Raw genomic sequence first — 18,316 nt, forward strand, 5'->3', positions numbered from 1 at the left:
TCTTTATTTCTATAGCGCCAACATATTCCGCAGCGCTTTACAATTCAGAAGGATCATATACAAACAAGTAGCAGTTATAGAAAATACAATATTTAAAGGGAAAAAAAGACATCCCTGCTGGAGAGAGCTTACAATCTACAATGAGATATGGGGGGTGGGGGGCGCAAGGTACAAGTGCTTATTTACAGTGACAATCTAGCCACAAGATATTGTACCTGCGACGGGGGCGGGGACTATCGCGTGCGACATCGCAGCATCGGCTTGCGATGTCGCAACGTGCAAAGCCCGCCTAACCCTAGAACGCGCAACCATAGAAATCAAGTGACCTAGCAGGCTAGCGAGGCCCCAGGTATGCGTTCTAGGGTTAAGGATGGAAATATCCTTTTCATACTAATCTTTTCCTATCATGAGCATCTCCCCATTCACCATTACTCACTATTTTTTGGTTCCGTAGCCTTCATGATAAATTGCTGCGCTGATTATGATGATCGCGGTCGGCGTGCCGTACCCCACCGCCAGGAGGTATCTTTTCTTCAGGTGGGTTTTGAATACTGTAACTAACATGCGGTAAAGCTCCAATCCTTCCAGAGCCATCCAGCAAAAGGAGCAGAGGTATAAAGCATGGAGAAGTGCGGCAACGATCCCGCAAACCACCTATGATGCAAAAACATGGACGTTACCTCGTATAAAAGGCCTGATAGAAGACAGGACATGGCCAGTTTGGGGGGAAAAAAACCCACACATTTGTGATGCTCTGTTGGGATATGGATTTTGGTAGCATCTTCCTATAATGTATGGAATCCATATCTTGAGAAATTAGACGTCTTAATGATGGAAAATTATAGGTGGACACATCTGGATATCTAAGTAAAATCTGGTGCGCCTGTGTCTACCGGAATGGAAGCTGACGTTTCTTTGCGCTTCTGGCCTATGAAAGGAGGTTACCCTCTGTAATTTCTGTATATACCCTAATAGGTCTCTATACACACAGAAATATATTCCTTCATATCATTTATTGATTTACTTTCTGTCCCACAAATCATAATCAAAGTGACAGGAGTGACATTTGGGCAACAATTTAGTCAGAATTAATCATCTACAGGCTGGAATTATTTGTGCCATTTTTTGGAGTATATGCATTTTCTTGAAATATGAATTAAGTTGCACTATACAGTGTACGGTATATCCATATGTATACACACATACCCTACATATGCACACAGCTATCCTATATACAGTGTGTCCACCCATATCCTGTCCACCGCCATTAACTTGAGAACGGCGGCAGCTATAGGCATAGAAGTGGTGTCTAGGTATAGTAAAGTAGCCATGCGCTACGCAATGAAGCCACCTATAGCACCACCTGGTGGAAAACAACGGAGTTAGCATTTTTATTTAAAGAACGGAACGAGATAGAGAAAAAAAGTGAATTACAAAGTTGTAGGGCATCATCAATTCAATACGAATCGACACCTTGCATACAGAAATGCTATGATATGAAACCCATGACCCCCCCAAAACATGGAATGATGGTCACGCATATGGCACTCATTTAACGTTGATGCTCAAAGTGTCCCCCGTCAGCTGCAATGCACATCTGGACTCTGCACAGCATACGGTATCTTGCTGCACATTGTGCAATATGGTAGGTGACACGTTTGCACAAGCATCTGTGATACGTCGTCGTAGGTCCTGCAATGTTGGTGGAGGGGTCGCATACACCTGCTGTTTGATGTGACCTCACAGAAAGAAGTCCAATGGGGTCAGGTCAGGTGAGTGTGGAGGCCACTCCACGCAGCCACCATACCCAATGACTTGTAGGAAGGTCTCCATGAGGTATTGCTTCACATCGCAGCCTTCTGAGTTTTACACGTTCTAATCATAGCATTTCTGTATGCAAGGTGTCGATTCGTATTGAATTGATGATGCCCTGCAACTTTGTAATTCACTTTTTTTCTCTATCTCGTTTTGTTTTCGAGATAAAAATGCTAACTCCGTTGTTTTCCACCAGGTGGTGCTATAGGTGGTTTCATTGCATAACGCATGGCTACTTTACTATACCTAGACATCACTTCTATGCCTATAGCTGCCGCCGTTCTCAGGTTAATGGCGGTGGACAGGATATGGGTGGACACACTATATACAGTATATTTGGAAATTTCTATAACTCCTGTAGAAATGAAAGAGCAGCTCATATACAGCAAACCCGGCATTAACAGGGTTGTGTAATTTTCACAAACTACCGACTGTGATGGTGGCGTCAGGCTCTGTTCAGATTGCAGATTCTGACGCTTTGCCTGAGAAATTCTCTGATGTCTGGAATCAATACACGCAGACTCGGACATCGACCTGCTGTGTGATGATTCACAGGCAAGCTATAGGGAGTTAATCACTGCTAGTCTGTTTGTTAGTCTCCTTTGATCACATGTTGTAGGGAAACGAATCACATCTGCTCCCTCCTATTTATTGTAGCTGAATCCTTCCACCTATGCCAGCTATAGCTTATCTTAGTCTAGTGAGGTGTGGTGTCCCAAACAATCTGGTTGAAGTCGTGTGCTTATTGCTTTGTGCGGTTGTGGAGTTTACCCCAGTTGTCCTTTGTATTTACCTTGCTGCTCTTGTTCCTGAGTAGAGCTTGTTCGCCGTCTGACCAGCTTGTTACGAGTACCGAGCATGGTAGTGCTCACTCATGACGACTAATACTGTAAATCTAGAACTAGATATACGGGAAATGTCACAGAATTGTACCTTGTTTTGAACCGCGGTGATTCCAAGGAGAAATAGGCAGTTGCCAAACAGGAGACTGACACACAGGTGCGTGTGGATAGTGTTACGTGTTCCACGGATAGATCGGCAAAAGCAGAAAGTGATGATGGCCAACACAAGACACAAGATCGAGATCGAGAGCCCAATTTGTGTTATGAGAATCAAAGCCCAGGTCTGGAATACAATGTGTGAGGAATACGTTACACAGCTTTTATTTTATGCAAAATCAGACTTAAAATACGGAAAGGTAAATCAATATAACATAAATGTTCCCAATTTTTTAAATATTACCATAGACACAGAATGATTATAATTTCATTGCCCTCCTGCCTTGCCTTATTGATAACGTTACATTCAATATATTTACCCATTAAAGCACCACTGCAGCGTTTTTTATTGCATTGCTGGAGTGGTGCGTTAAATGTAAGTCCCCTGACCTCGGTCTTATACTCTTCTGCCGCCATTTTCATCTGCTTCCAGTGTTGCTAACTATGTGAGCTGCCTGCAGCTCTAGTGTTTCATAGGGCCGGAGGTCACAACTCTATACAAGTCTATGAGAGCCTCATTTGCCCTCTTTCTGGCTCTCCTAGACTTGCACTTTAGAGCTTGTGATATAACTTCTCACTTCCAGCTAGTCAGACGTTGCAGTCACAAGATGGTGTTGCAGGACCAGAGAAATGTTGGTAAAAGGTGAAGCCGCTGGGAAGGTGAGTATATGACAGGGGGCTTACATTTAAAGGGCCACTCCAGCGCTGGAAAAAAAAGAACAAAAAAAAACAACACTGGAGTGGTACTTTAAATTTGCCTTGGTGCAGTCTGAACTAATGAAGGAATGTGCATGATGCTGGTACATGAGCGAGGAGATATTTGTAGACATGATGTTACCAGCGCTATTCACCTCCAGATCCGGACGTAGAGACGGATTACTGCTTTAAATACAGTGTAAAACATTTTGATATAGGATAATAAACTGAAGCTGCTGAAGAACCTCTTTTTTTAAAGCAATTAATGTTACTACTTTAGACAGGTGAAGGAGCCAACCACACAAACAAAAAAATGATTTAACATACGGCTTCTTGGTGGGCAGAGTAGTGATTTAAGAAAGTGTCCCAGACTGTATGGTGCCTTGCCGCCCTCCCTCCTTTTTCCTTGGTGCCTCCCCTGCCCCTGGGTGGTTTTAGCCTAAACCCCTGTGGTGCTCCTGATCCTTGTGGGAGAAGAGGACGTCCCTATGGATCCTCTCACCAGCCCTGTAGCCAATGGGGATCTCTGGTTCCCACTACTAATACTCAGGTTCCTACTACTCCCTGGGTGTCTCTTCTTTCCCCTATGGTATTTGGGATCTGGCGGAAGTGCAGTAAGGCAACTTATGACTTGCCAATTCTACCAGAACCTCCGAGACACTCCTGGAGGATGGAGCGTCCTTCCAGATTCCAGGCACAGTGGGTAAATCTTCTGGGTGCCACTGAAATTCCCCCAAAAAAAGGTTCCTTGTGCATGATGCTGGGATGCTTCGCACTCCACAACCGGTAATCTCTCAGAATTCCAACTGTGCAAATTGGTAATTATGTCTTTACGCAGTTATCAGAATAAGGAGGAGATGATTGGACAACTATTATTTAGTAAGCGTGCCATGGGTGGTAGTCAGGGTTCACTTCTCTCACCCCGACACATTACTGACAACGATGTTATGTGTAGAAACATGCCTCATTAATGTCGGAACCATAATGCAGGAAGCCTCTGTTTTGCTCTCAGCTATACATACAGTAGCGCGGTACCGCTGCATTTAGTATCCTCAACTAAAAGTCCACACCAGAGCTCCAAAAAGTAATTTTCTTTATTTTCTCTTAAATTTGAGTACAAGGTAAAACAGTTTATACATTTTCCATCTTCCTCTTTACTAAGGGTTACAATATGTGGATAATCTCTTCCACAGAGAGAAGGTGGAGCTGATGTGTCTGCATCCTATGGATATATAACCATACAAGTCCATTTGTTTTGCCATGACTATGATATCCCCAGCACTGCTATGTTACTTCCCAATGACAGCTCTTAGCAGCAGGGCATCCCTCCTCTCTCATGGTCCCCTTTCTCCTCTGGCCTGACAATGTCTCCACACTTTTACCCAAAGCTTGCCTGGTAAGAGACCCCCTTTTCTGCCATCTCTGGAGAGTTAAACCTTCATAGCGAGCCTGGTCATCTGCACTCCTTCTGCTCTGGTTCTCTCTCTTTCTCTTCCAGCTGTAAGGGGGTGTAAGGCTATGTGCGCACTAGACCGTTTTTCCCGCGGATTTACCCGCGGATTTGCCCCGGAAATTTCTTGAGAAATGTCTGCAATCTTTGTGCAGACATTTCCCATGAAATTCAATGAGAAAAAAAAATAGCTGTGCGCACTGTGCGGATTTTTCTCAAGAAAATTTCTTGAGAAAATTTTCTCGAGAAACTTTCTTGAGAAAATGTGCATGTCCATTAATTTCCGCAGGTACCGGGGGTATTCCGGGGGTATTCCGCAGGTAGCAATGATGTGCGGTATACCACCGGAATAGCCGCGATTTACCTGCGGTAATGCCCATCGCTGCCTGCGGTTTTGCAGGAAGCGATGTCATTATGCCAGGAAGAGGAGCAGAGTAAACACACGTCACACTCCCTGGACGCCGCACAGAAGCACTTCCGTGCGACCTCCAGGTGCCCGTGCAGTGTGTGTCCTGCTCCGGCCTCGCGGCTCCCAGCACTGCAGGGTGTCAGTGTATGCCCGCAGTGTCAGCAGCCTGTCACGCTGCAGCGCAGGCAGACACTGACATCCTGCAGTGCTGGGAGCCGCGGGGATGACGATCGCTGCTGTCAGGAGGTGAGATCATTACCTGCTGTGACGATCTCCTGCCTCCTGACGTCACCGCTGTCTATGCCTGTCTCGCGAGCGGCCCGAGACTGTCACTAGCGGTGACGTCACGGGCTCTCGCGATAAGTCAGTGACAGCGCTGACGTCAGCAGTACAGGAGATGATCACAGAAGGTAATGATCTCATCTATGCTCCTGATGGCAGCGCTCGTCATCCCCTGCAGTGACCTGAGCTGACCTATTGATGTTAGCTCAGGTCACTGCATTGCTCTCCCAGCCAATGGGGAACATTCTGTTTTTCATTGACTGGGACAGCGACTATGGTATGGATCGCCGTGCCCCCCCCCCTTATTGGATTACGCCGGACGTGGAATTGATTGTGCTCTTTTCAATAAATTGGTTAAAGAGGGAATGTTTTGGGGAGTGTTTTTTCAAATAAAACTTTTTTTGTTGTCTATTTTTTAATTATTACTGACTGGGTTGGTGATGTCGGGTATCTGATAGACGCCTGACCTCACCAACCCCAGGGCTTGATGCCAGGTGACATTACACATCTGGCATCAACCCCATATATTACCCCGTTTGCCAACGCACCAGGGCGCGGGATGAGCTGGGGCAAAGCGCCAGGATTGGCACGTCTAATGGATGCGCTACTCCTGGGGCGGCTGCGGCCTGCTATTTTTAGGCTGGGGAGTGTCCAATAACAGTGGACCTCCCTAGTCTGAGAATATCAGACCCCAGCTGTCCGCTTTACCTTGGCTGGTGATCCAATATGGGGGGGACCCCACGTTTTTTGTTTTAAATTATTTATATAATTTAAAATAACAGCGTGGGGTGCCCACTGTTTTGGATTATCAGCCAAGGTGAAGCTGCCAGCGGTGGTCTGCAGGCTGCAGCCGTCTGCTTTACCCTAGCTGGCTACAAAAAATGGGGGGACCTCACGTCATTTTTTTTTAAGTATTTATTTATTTTATGGCTAAATACAAGGCTAAGCACCCTTTAGGCTACTTTCACACATCCGGCTTGAGCTCTGCGGCTCAATCCGGCTGTGCAAGCTATGCAACGGATGCGGTGAAAACACCGCATCCTTTGCATAAGTTTTTCCTGTGCGGCCAGTCCGGTTTTTGCTGCTTGCGGCATGCTACTGAGCATGCGCAGTGGCAAAAACCGCATGCGGCGGCCGGATGCGGTTATTGCCGCATCGCGCCGCATCCGGCCGCCATAGGCATGCATTGAAAAATGCGCCGCATCGGCCGAATGCGGCGCGATGCGGTTTTTTTTGCCGCACGAAAAAACGTGCCAGGCAACGTTCCATCCGGCCGCCGCATCGGCTACATCTGCCGCATGCGGCAAAAAACGGACGGAACGCAAGGCCATGCGGCACAATGCGGCACTAATTAAAGTCTATGCAGGAAAATCGCAACCGGCAGCAAAAAAAAAACGGTTGCGATTTTCATGCAAAGTGCCGGATTGTGCCGCATAGCAAAAACCGGAGGTGTGAAAGTAGCCTAAGTGCCACATGAAAGTCACTAAAGGGTGCCAGCTTAGAAAATGCAGGGAGGTGGAACATTATATAGGTTTTTCTCATCTATCTATCTATCTATCTATCTATCTATCCCTCTATCTATCTATCTATCTATCTATCCCTCTATCTATCTATCTATCTATCTATCTATCCCTCTATCTATCTATCCCTCTATCTATCTATCCCTCTATCTATCTATCTATCTATCCATCTATCCCTCTATCTATCTATTCATCTATCTATCTATCCCTCTATCTATCTATCTATTCATCTATCTATCTATTCATCTATCTATCTATCTATTCATCTATCTATCTATCCCTCTATCTATCTATCTATTCATCTATCCATCTTTCCCTCTATCCATTATCTGTCTATCGATTATCTTTATTATTTATTGCAGGGACAAACCTGCGGTAAATCCGCGGCAAATCCGCGGCAAAAACGCATGCGGATTTGGTGCGGATTTTTTCCGCAGGTCCGGAAATCTTTCACTGGCAGAAGTTTCTCAAGAAATTTTCTTGAGAAACTTCACATTTCAAGTGCGCACATAGCCTAAGGCTCGGCTGCGCAGACCTGCAAATCCACTGTGTATAAAATGCAATGTTTAAAGATCATGTTATGGTGTAATATGTTTAAACGGCCACTAGGTGGCCACAAAGTGTAAGCTGCTTCCCTGGTCCCGGGTTAAAGGGAGTTAGTGAAGGGGAGGGGGTTAGTTTGAAAAATAACAGTTAAGAAGTCAGTTGGGTGAGGATAGTCCCTGAGGAGCGGACTGTGTCTGCGAGAGGCGTGGTGGAGGAAAAACCCCAATAACTTTACTTTGGTGTGACCTTCTGGGTCAAATATGGGTGCCGGACACGAAATGCAGCCCGGGTAGTGTCCATTCCCTGGTGGATATCTAACAAACCCCCTCAATCAGCGGAAGGTCAGTGGGCTCTTGAAAGAAGAGTAGGTCCTGACTGACCAGAAAGACTTGTTTTTGCCATGAATCATGAAGCTGAAGGAGAGGATGAGGAGCTTAGGGACCCCAACAGGAGCCAGAGTAACAGTGAAACAGTCAGCCAGTAAAATGTATGACTTATCCGTTGCTAATGATAACCCCTTCGAGGAACAAGAATGTGCCCCCCTCAGGTGACATAAAAAACTCTTGTCGAAGTTGACAAGTTAAGAAGTTTGGTTGAAAGAACCTGTGACCGTGTCAGTGCTTGTGACGCATGAAGAAAAAGTATTATGCTTATTACTGTATTGCACTAAAGTGGTGGTCGAGGTGCGGAGAAAAACACCGGGCTGCGCTGCAGCCGAACATCAGGCTCTGCCATGACTAACAAGGCCCCCGACTGTCCCTTTAACTCACTGACTGCACCCCACTACTGCCTAAATCTCCCCCTGACTCCACCCCACTGTGGTCCAGACCTGCCGTTAACATTGCCAAAGCTGTTCCTGTATCTAAGGCCCCTTTCAGACGTCAGTGATTCTGGTATGTATGTGACAGTTTTTATACGTACCAGAATCACTGACATACGCAGACACATTATAATCAATGGGTCTGCTCACACATCAGTGATTTTTCACTGACCATATCTCTGTGCAGCGTACCTGCGTATCTGTGTGCTCCGCATGGAGACATGTCTTTTTTTTCAGGCATCACTGATGTCCCACGGACCACACTATAGTGTGATCCGTGAAACACGTACCAGAAAAACATAGACATTGAAAATAAAAAGCTATTTAAACTCACCCGTCTCCAGCGACGCTGTGTTCGGCATCTGCTCTCTGCTGCTTCCTGCCCGGCCAATTACTGTCATGCATTATGTGTTTAAAATATTTTTATTTTGAAAATATGTGGGGAAGTACAAATTTGAAGGAGTTGTATTATCATTACAGTAATATAATAATATAATATTTATTCATTTATATAGTGCTATTAATTCCACAGCGTTTTACATACATTGGCAACACTGTCCCCATTGGAGCTCACAATCTAAATTCCCTATCAGTATGGGGTTTTTTGGAGTGGGGGAGGAAACCAGAGTACCCGGAGGAAACCCACGCAAACACGGGGAGATCATACAAACTCCTTGCAGATGTTGTCCTTAGTAGGACTAGAACCCAGGACCCCAGCGTTGCAGGACTGCAGTGCTAACCACTGAGCCACCCATATCCATGTATTCATTCACATGTGCTATAATCTTACCATTTAAGTACTATAAAAATGGGAAAGGGAGTAAAGATAGGAAAAGGAGTATGGGGTTGGGGTGAGTAGTGACATTTTTATTGGGGAAACTGGTAAGACGGGGAAGGAAAAGTATGTATATTCATTTATGCAGGCACCGCCGACCCGGAAGCAGCTGCAGAGGTGACACAGCGGCGGCCGGATGCTGCATCGCAGGACTCTTCAGCACCACGGACAGCAGGAGTGGGGACAGATGAGTTTGTCTCCATGTGCTATCATGGAGCATGGATCACGTCTCACGGATTGCACATGGACAACCCACGTGTGCTGTGAATCACGGCACACGGAGGGACATATGCGTTTTTAACACATCAGTGAAAGACGTCTGTGTTTTTCATTGACGTGTGAACCAGGCTTCAAACAGACCTACCCTCTCTCACAGTACCATGCAAACTGTGAACCTGAGTACAGTGACATCTTGTGGTAATTGTCAGTACTGCAGCGCTGAGGGGAATTAAATAAGTTATGACTGACTTGTATGAGCAAGATTACATTACACTCTATATAATAAAAAAGGGCCAAAGAATCTCACCTCATAGTCATGCAAAAGCATCAAGACGGCAAAACTGGTCAAGTGTGTGCAGTTACAGGTCACTCCATTATCATCGCTTGTCAGCATCACACAACCTCTACTACTCCAGCTATTGTCTGATACTGACCAGGACACGCAAGTCAAGTTTCTGGAATCCGCCTGTGAATTAAAGAGTATATCTTTAAGAAGAACGGTTATAGCATAGACCTCAGGGGGACATAAAGTATAATGCCCAGCAACATAAAAAGAACAACAAAAAAATAGTCAAATACCTACGTGCCACCAATATTACAATGAGCTGAACAACGCTGGTCATTACACCCCTTTGTCCACTATCCAAGAGCTGATGTCTGACCTGACAATTCAATGCAATGAGACAGGGAGGGATTGTAGAGGAGGGGCAGAAACACAGGGGCCTGATAGATAAGGGGGCCACATCCACCTCCAAAGACGGTGCACGTGTGCATTATGAGGAGATATCGGACTGCAAAGACTTCTGTCTGCATCCGCCAGTGGTAGGGAGCCATATCTTTGGTCAACAGTCTGACAAAATTCTCAGTTTTTATAGTACTGACGAGTTTTTATAACTGACTTTTTTAGAATAAGCTATTCTATGTGTACATAAGGGATAACACTATTTCTTCTCTTTATAGCTATAAAGTTAAGCAACATTTATGAAGCTCACTAGTGCCGAAATCTTTAAAGAGAATCTGTCAGCAGGTTTTTGCTATGCAAGCTAAGCCAGCATGCTGCAAGGGTTGACACAGAAAGTTCTGGCCTGACTGTATTGTCACAGTATGAACTTTTATTTATTTGCCATGTTTGTTTAGGCAGCAAGACATTTATCATTACAGAACTAGAAACTCATGTTCAGAGAAGTCCAGCTCGCCCCTGACACTTCAGTGTCATTTTATAATCTCTATTGAGAGTCTGGTATGGCTCTATAAGCTAATATGGCTCTATCAGAATACCCCGCACTTCCGGTCATGTGCGCTATGAAGATGGGTGTACATGTCCCGGCTCCAGAGATGTCTAGTGTGTATGGGGATGTACACCCGATTTCATAGTGAGCATGATCGGAAGTGCGGGGCATTGTGATCACGCACACTGATTCTAAGGGGCACTTTGCACACAACGACATTGCAAGCATCGGCTTGCGATGCCGAGCACGATAGTCCCCGCCCCGTCGCAGCAGCGACATCTTGTGATAGCAGCCGTAGCGAACATTATTGCTACGGCAGCTTCACATGGACTCACCTGCCTTGCGACGTCGATCTGGCCGGCGACCCACCTCCTTATTAAGGGGGCGGGTCGTGCAGCGTCATAGCGACGTCACATGGCAGGTGGCCAATAGAAGCGGAGGGGTGGAGATGAGCGGGACGTAAACATCCCGCCCACCTCTGTCCTTTCGCATAGCCGGCGTGAGCTGCAGGACACAGGTAGGAGATGTTCTTCGCTCCTGCGGCTTCACCCACAGCGATGGGTGCTGCCGCAGGAACGAGGAACAACATCGTACCTGTCGCAGTCGCGTAATTATGGAATTCCCAGATACTACACCGATGCTACAATTACGACGATTTTGCGCTCGTTAATCGTATCATCTAGGATTTACACACTGCGATGTCGAGTGCGACGCCGGAAGTGCGTCACTTTCGACATGACCCCTCCGACATCGCAACCTGTGATGTCGTAGTGTGCAAAGTACCCCTAAGCCTGACATTCTGAAGCGGTGACAATGGACACAGATACGTGCATTACCACTCATGACGCTGGGCAATAGGCATTTAATAGCATGTTAGCACGGCCCTGTGGGTGTGATAACATGCTAAGAGGGCGGAATGAGTACAGCAACTAACGCCCTTGCGACCAGTCCCTGCGCTCATTAGCATATAATAAACAATCTTTAGAAATACTTTTTCTATAGATCTCTTTATCTATGCTACTAGATACAGGGACGGTTAGGCAGGGATTAGTAATATGCACCCAGAACTGCTCGTGGCTCTGGGTGCATATTGCACCTGACAGGTTCACTTTACACCTAAACGCTTCATAACTGATGGATCAGATTATTATACTTGGAAATTGGTGACACTAGCTAATTTTTTTTTTCATTTTACAAATTTAAAAAAAATTTCACCACTTTAAAAAAAATAAATAAAATAAATAACTTATACAATTTTGGTATTGCTGTAATTGAACTAATGAACTGGAGAAACATCTTCAAATGAGTTTTCTACGAAACAATGCATAATGCAAAAACAACACCCCAAAAACTATTGTGGAATTTATTCACAATTTCACCACACTTGGATTTTTTTTTCCCCACAACATCAAATGATACAATTAATGGGTTTATTCAAAACTACAGCTCGACTTGTGAAAAACAAGCACTCATATGGCTCTGTGCAATCAAGACATGAAAAGTTATGGCTCTTGGAAGAAGAAAGCAAAAAAAAATGGAATAAGCAAAAATGAGAAAATCGCCCAGTTGGGAAGGCGTTAATACACGTATGGAAATTTATATATATACACAGGGTGGTCCAAAAGTAGGAGGACGGTATGTGTAATAGGGAAATCAGACATGGTGTAAAGTGAAACTGACTCAGTTGCCCTTAGCAACCAATCAGATTCCACCTTTCATTTTCCAAAGTGCGTGAAGAATGAAAAGTGTAATCTGATTGGCTGCTAAGGGCAACGGAGTCAGTTTCACTTTACACCATGCTTGGTAACCCTATTACACATACCGTCCACCCTCTTTTGGACCACCCTGTATATATATATATAAAAATATATATATATATAAAAATATATAATATATATTGTCACGCGCCCCGTGTCCCAGCACCACTCCTTACCCACTGATCCAGTCCACGTGTACACCAGTCATGGCTGCCGCTCTCGCTCTTGCTCCCCAGACTCCTGTTCCTGGTCTCAGGAGTCTGATTCTGACTAATGTTCTGTATAGGACCGGGCCGCGCCCACTCACCTGGTCTTATAGCCCCAGCACTGCTGCAACAGGAAATGACCTGAGCCTGTGGTGAGTATATAAGACTGGCCTCTCCATGTGGGCGGGGCCTGATCATCGCTTGTGTTTCTATGCCTTGTCTTGTGAGCTAAGTGCTCAGGTCTTTGTTCCTGGTTCCTATTACTGCCTTAAAGTACGCTGTGACCTTAGTGACCTGGTCCTGTCTTTGCTTCCTGATACCTGCACCCGTTCCTGCCACGTTAGTGCTCCAGCTACCGTGTACCCTGCCCTCCAGGTGGGGTGTTCGGTCCAGTGGATCCACCTCCTGGGCCTACCAGTCCTCCCTGGCCCTCACTTATATATATGTAAATTTCCATACGTGTATTAACACCTTCCCAACTGGGTGATTTTTTTTTCATTTTTGCTTTTTCCATTTTTTTTCACCTTATTATTCCAATAATAACCCTATTACACATAGTGTCCACCTACTTTTGGACCACCTTGTATATATATAAAATACAATAAAGCTTACTTAGTAATTGTGTTAATTTCTAATGAACCAATGGTTTGCGCATGCATGCTGTTGTGATGCAGATATACTGTATAAGTAGCAATCCTTACTTTTTCTTTGATTTTCACTCTTATTGATACTGGTTGCTGCAGACTTGAAGTATTACTGATGCCAAGGAAGACACTGACCACCGGAGAGACAAGTGTAAAGTTTTGATTTGTTGATTTTTCCTCCAGAAGTTCGGCTCCTTCCAGAATGCGGTTCACATTATTATACTCTATGCATCCTAATAATGCTAAACCTATGGGAGGCAGGTTGAAAAAAATATATATATTTAAATTCTGATATTTAATAATAGCTAAATAACCTATGCAAAAATGGAGACATAACACTATATATATAAATCTTGGGAAAAACTTTTTTAGAGAGTAAAATATAAATAATAACTATGATTATATACCATATATTAAGAGGCGAAATCTTCTCATGCATAAAAGTAGGAGTGAGTCATGAGATGAAAAGACTGCAAAAGAAATTTCAAATTTAAAGAGGACCACCAGGATTTTCCTATATACGCTAAATCCAGTGCTGGCGCCAACATGCTGATTCTATACATACCTTTATTTGTGAGTTCGGATGTATACTTTCTGAAATATAGACAAGTAAAGACAAAGTTTGTGAAATACACTGTTATTTGATTGATAGCAGCTACAGAATATCTAATAGGTAGATTGGGTTTGCTAGTTATTCCCACCCCTGTCTGCTGCCTGTCCTACCTCCCCCTGTCCTTCCTCCCTCCTTGCTCCCCCTGTAATAACAAAGACAGGAGAGGGAGGAAGGACAGGCAGGCAGACAGGGGCAGGCATAACTAGCAAAACCCGACCCACCTATTAGATATTCTGCAGCACCTATCATCAAATAACAGTGCATTTCACAAACTTTACTTGCAGTGGCGTAGCTACTGCTTTTGCCGTCCGGGGCGGTCGTCAAATTTCCTGCCCCCTATTTTGGCCGTCGATAATCCAGAAACCTTCAAAAATTCAGAAAGCCATCAAAATATTTATTTTTCATGGAACTACAATCAAATTTGAATTTCTTTGTGCGGCGCGAACCCAACTTGCTAGCACGTGCGGCCAATCATAGAGAGGAAGCTGGCAGCGTAGTGGGGCTCAATTAGGCATGGTTAACCTCATTACTATGAATGGAATTGAAAGATATTCAGGAATGCAGCTGCGGATGGCCCTTTTCTATAAGCTATTATGTAAATTATATGCAGCCCAAGGTGAAGCGGGGGCGGCAAATCTTACTTAGCCTTTTATTACTTAGCTCTTTATTTCTTCTATGTTTCTCCGCCCCCCCCCCTTTGCTACGACACTTTTTACTTGCCTATATTTCAGAAAGTATACATCCAATCTCAAAACTAAAGGTATATATAGAATCAGCATGATAGCGGCAGTGTAGCATTGGCTTTAGTTTATATAGGAAAATCCTGGTGGTTGGTCCTCTTTAAAGGGTTATTCCCTGTGATGTGGTCCTTCTCCCATATCACACAATAAACAGAGCAAGAGGTGGCTGTACAATCCAATAAGCATTTTTTCCAAGCAAATGAAACGGTTCACAAGATAATCCACCACACGGAGGGTAAAAATAGTAAAGAAAACACGAATATAGTCTTGTAATGGTTAAATGTCCAGGTCTTTCTGAGGAGCCGCAGCCTCAGAGGTTCAATCTACGTCCTTCTCTATTCAAGTTCTCAAACAGACTGACTCAATCTCCCGGTAAGCAAAGGGGTTGGGTGGATCCCAGGCCCCTTCCCCCAAACTTAGGAACAGGAACACTACAGGGGGTGATTACCAACAGACAATACAATGTACACACAAGCAGTACAAATAATGGACAGCGAACCAAGCTTAACCCCATAGCGACGGCCTAACGTCTCAAGACGTCGGAAAAACAGGGTACTTATTCTGTTCCGACGTCTTGAGACGTCAGGCCGGAAAAACCCTGTAGCGCCCCCCAGTGACGAAAAATTTCGGGGGTTTCAGCTACCGGGGGTAGCTGAGACCCCCCAGATTATGAATCGGGGTGTTTTGTATGCACCCCGTTAATGCGATCGCCGGTATACACCGTATACCGGCGACAACATAAAAAAAAAAAAATGGCTGGTAAAATTTATTTATTTCTCATCTGACGTGATCAAACATGTCAGATGAGAAATAAATGTGAGCCCTTAGTGCCCCCAAAGCCCCCGGTACCGGAGAAATCCATCCAACCCCCCCCCCCTCCGGAAAATCCAAGATGGCGCCGACGCGCGCTGAAAACTCCCGCCGCCTCTGCATTCATTTCCCTCCGATCTGAAATGATCAAACATTTCAGATCGGAGGGAAATGTCCCCCTCCTGACCTCTCCTCCGGTACACCGGAGCTCTTTGGTCCCTGGAGCCCCCTCCAGTTCTTCAGAGCCCCCCTCCGGAGCGTGCAAGATGGCGCCGACGCGCGCTGAAAACTGCCGCCGCCGGCTCTGCATTCATTTCCCTCCGATCTGAAATGATCAAACATTTCAGATCGGAGGGAAATGTCCTCCCCCTGACCCCTCCTCCGGTCCACCGGAGCCCTCTGGTCACCGGAGCCCCCTCCGGGTCTCCAGAGCCACCCCCCCTCCCCCGCATTCATTCTGCTCTTTCTGCCGCATGTGACACGTCACATGCGGCAGAAAGGTGTCCCCAGGTCCCCCCAGGTCCCACTAGGTCACCCCCCATCACCCCCCATCACCCCCCCCCAGCCCCCGAGCCCCCGGTCATACGTTACCTGTCTGGTGATCCGTCCCGCGATCACGCCGCCTCCTTCTTGAATGCTGACGGCGCATGCGCAGACAGCGGCTGTCAGCTGGATTCCTCCCCCGGTCCACAGTGGAGCAGCCTGTGCATCAGCGACGTCAGTCTTGCAGGGACGCTGACGTCGCTGATGCACAGGCTGCTCCACTGTGGACCGGGGGAGAGTGAGTGCAGTAATCAGCAGTCTCTCCATGTGAGGAGTGTGGTCCTCACATGGAGAGACTGCTGTTCCAGAAAATGGGGGGTACGTTCTGTGAGCGTGCCCCTCATATTCTGGAATGAGGTTACTGCAGGTCACTCTGCCCTAAGTTGGACCGGGGCAGTGTGAGTGCAGTATTCTCAGATTACTGCACCCACACTGCTCATGGAGAGCTTGCTCTTCCAGAAAATGGGGGATACGTTCCCTGAACGTGCCCCCCATATTCTAGAAGATCCAGAGTCGGCGTGGGACCTCACGGATTACAGCGGATTACAGCGACCGTAATTTCTTTATTTTCAATAAATTGGGGAAAGAGGAATGTTTCGGGGAGTTTTTTTTTCAAATAAATTTTTTTTTGTCTTTTTTTTTTTGTCTATTACTTGACTGGGTTAGTGATGTCGGGTATCTGTTTAGATGCCGTGACATCACTAACCCCAGGGCTTGATGCCAGGTGACATTACAGCTGGTATCAACCCCATATATTACCCCGTCTGCCACCGCACCAGGGCGCGGGATGAGCTGGGGCGAAGTGCCAGGATTGGCGCATCTAATGGATGCGCCACTTCTGGGGCGGCTGCGGCCTGCTATTTTTAGGCTGGGAAGAGTCCAATAACCATGGCTCTTCCCACCCTGAGAATACCAGACCCCAGCTGTCCGCTTCACCTTGGCTGGTGATCTAATTTGGGGGGGACCCCACGTTTTTTTTTTTTTTAAAAAAACGCCTGGGGAGCCCTCCAAATTGATCACCAGACAAGGTGAAGCTGTCAGCTGTGGTTTGCAGGCTACAGCTGTCTGCTTTACCCTAGCTGGCTATCAAAAATGGGGGGGACCCCACGTCGTTTATTTTAATTATTATTTTTTTGGGGGGCTAAATACAAGGCTAGGCACCCTTTAGTGCCACATGAAAGGCACTAAAGGGCGCCAGCTTAGAATATGCAGGGGGTGGGACGTTATATATGTTTGACATGTATCCATTCATCCATTGTAGCATTTTAGGCTGTGCGCCCACAATCAGGATTTGCAGCGTTTTGGGCGCAGAGTGTTTTCCCTGCGTCCATAATGCTGCATTGTGCAGTAGAAGCACAGTGGAAGGATTTTTAGAAATCCCATGCCCAATGTGCTTGCCCAATTTGCTTTTTTTCTCCGCCACATAAACTGACCTGTGGCGCAACTTCCCGAGCCTCAGCATGTCAATTTATGCTGCGGAGATGAGTGTTCTCTGCAGGTAGCATAGAGCTCCACAGCGGCCTGAACCCAAATCGTGGGCATGGGCAGCTGCGTTCTCCCGTGGACAACACTCACATCTCTGCAGAAGGCTGACACTGTGTACTAGACGCCGTGTCGCTGGCTCATGGCCACATAGCCTAAAAGTGAGACATTGGTTGCTACAGCAACATTTTTGTGAAGTACCTGTGGATTCAAAATGCTTATTATACTCCTGAATAAAATCCAGTTTCCAAAATGGGGTCACTTGTGGGGGTTTCTAATGTATAGGTACCCAAGGGGCCCTGCAAATGTGACATGGTGCCCGCAATTTATTTCAACTTTTCCAGAATTCAAATGATGCTGCTTCCATTCCAAGCCCTCCCATTTATCCAAACAGAGGTTTTTGGCCACATGTGGGGTATCCCTGTGCTCATAAGACATTGGATAACAACCTGTTGGGTCCACGGTTTGTTGTTGTCTCTTGAAAAAGTGAGAAATTTGATGCTGAAGCAACATTTTTGTGAAAAAAATGAAAATTTTCAATATGGCAACCTAAGCTTATCAAATTCTGTGAAGTATTCGTGGATTCATACTGCTCACTATACACCTAGATAAAAGCCTTGAGGTGTCTTGTTTCCAGAATGGAGTCACTTGTGGGGGACCTCCACTGTTTAGGCACCTCAGGGGCTCTCCAAATGCAACCTG

At 45.8% G+C, this 18,316-nt stretch overlaps 1 protein-coding gene across 1 annotated transcript in view; it reads right to left on the bottom strand.

The window, feature by feature from the left end:
* Positions 1-18,316, bottom strand: part of LOC142304187 (adhesion G protein-coupled receptor E5-like) — a 271,167-nt gene that overhangs the window by 23,880 nt on the left and 228,971 nt on the right. Inside the window, exons 14-17 of the mRNA XM_075346315.1 lie at positions 13,484-13,674; positions 9,898-10,056; positions 2,749-2,940; positions 437-654 (exon numbers count right to left, since the gene is read on the bottom strand). Of these exons, the coding sequence (XP_075202430.1) occupies positions 437-654; positions 2,749-2,940; positions 9,898-10,056; positions 13,484-13,674 (760 nt within the window). The remainder of the gene's footprint in view (positions 1-436; positions 655-2,748; positions 2,941-9,897; positions 10,057-13,483; positions 13,675-18,316) is intronic.

The sequence above is a fragment of the Anomaloglossus baeobatrachus genome, chromosome 4, assembly GCF_048569485.1.
Source record: "Anomaloglossus baeobatrachus isolate aAnoBae1 chromosome 4, aAnoBae1.hap1, whole genome shotgun sequence".
In the NCBI taxonomy this organism is placed as follows: Eukaryota; Metazoa; Chordata; class Amphibia; order Anura; family Aromobatidae; genus Anomaloglossus; species Anomaloglossus baeobatrachus.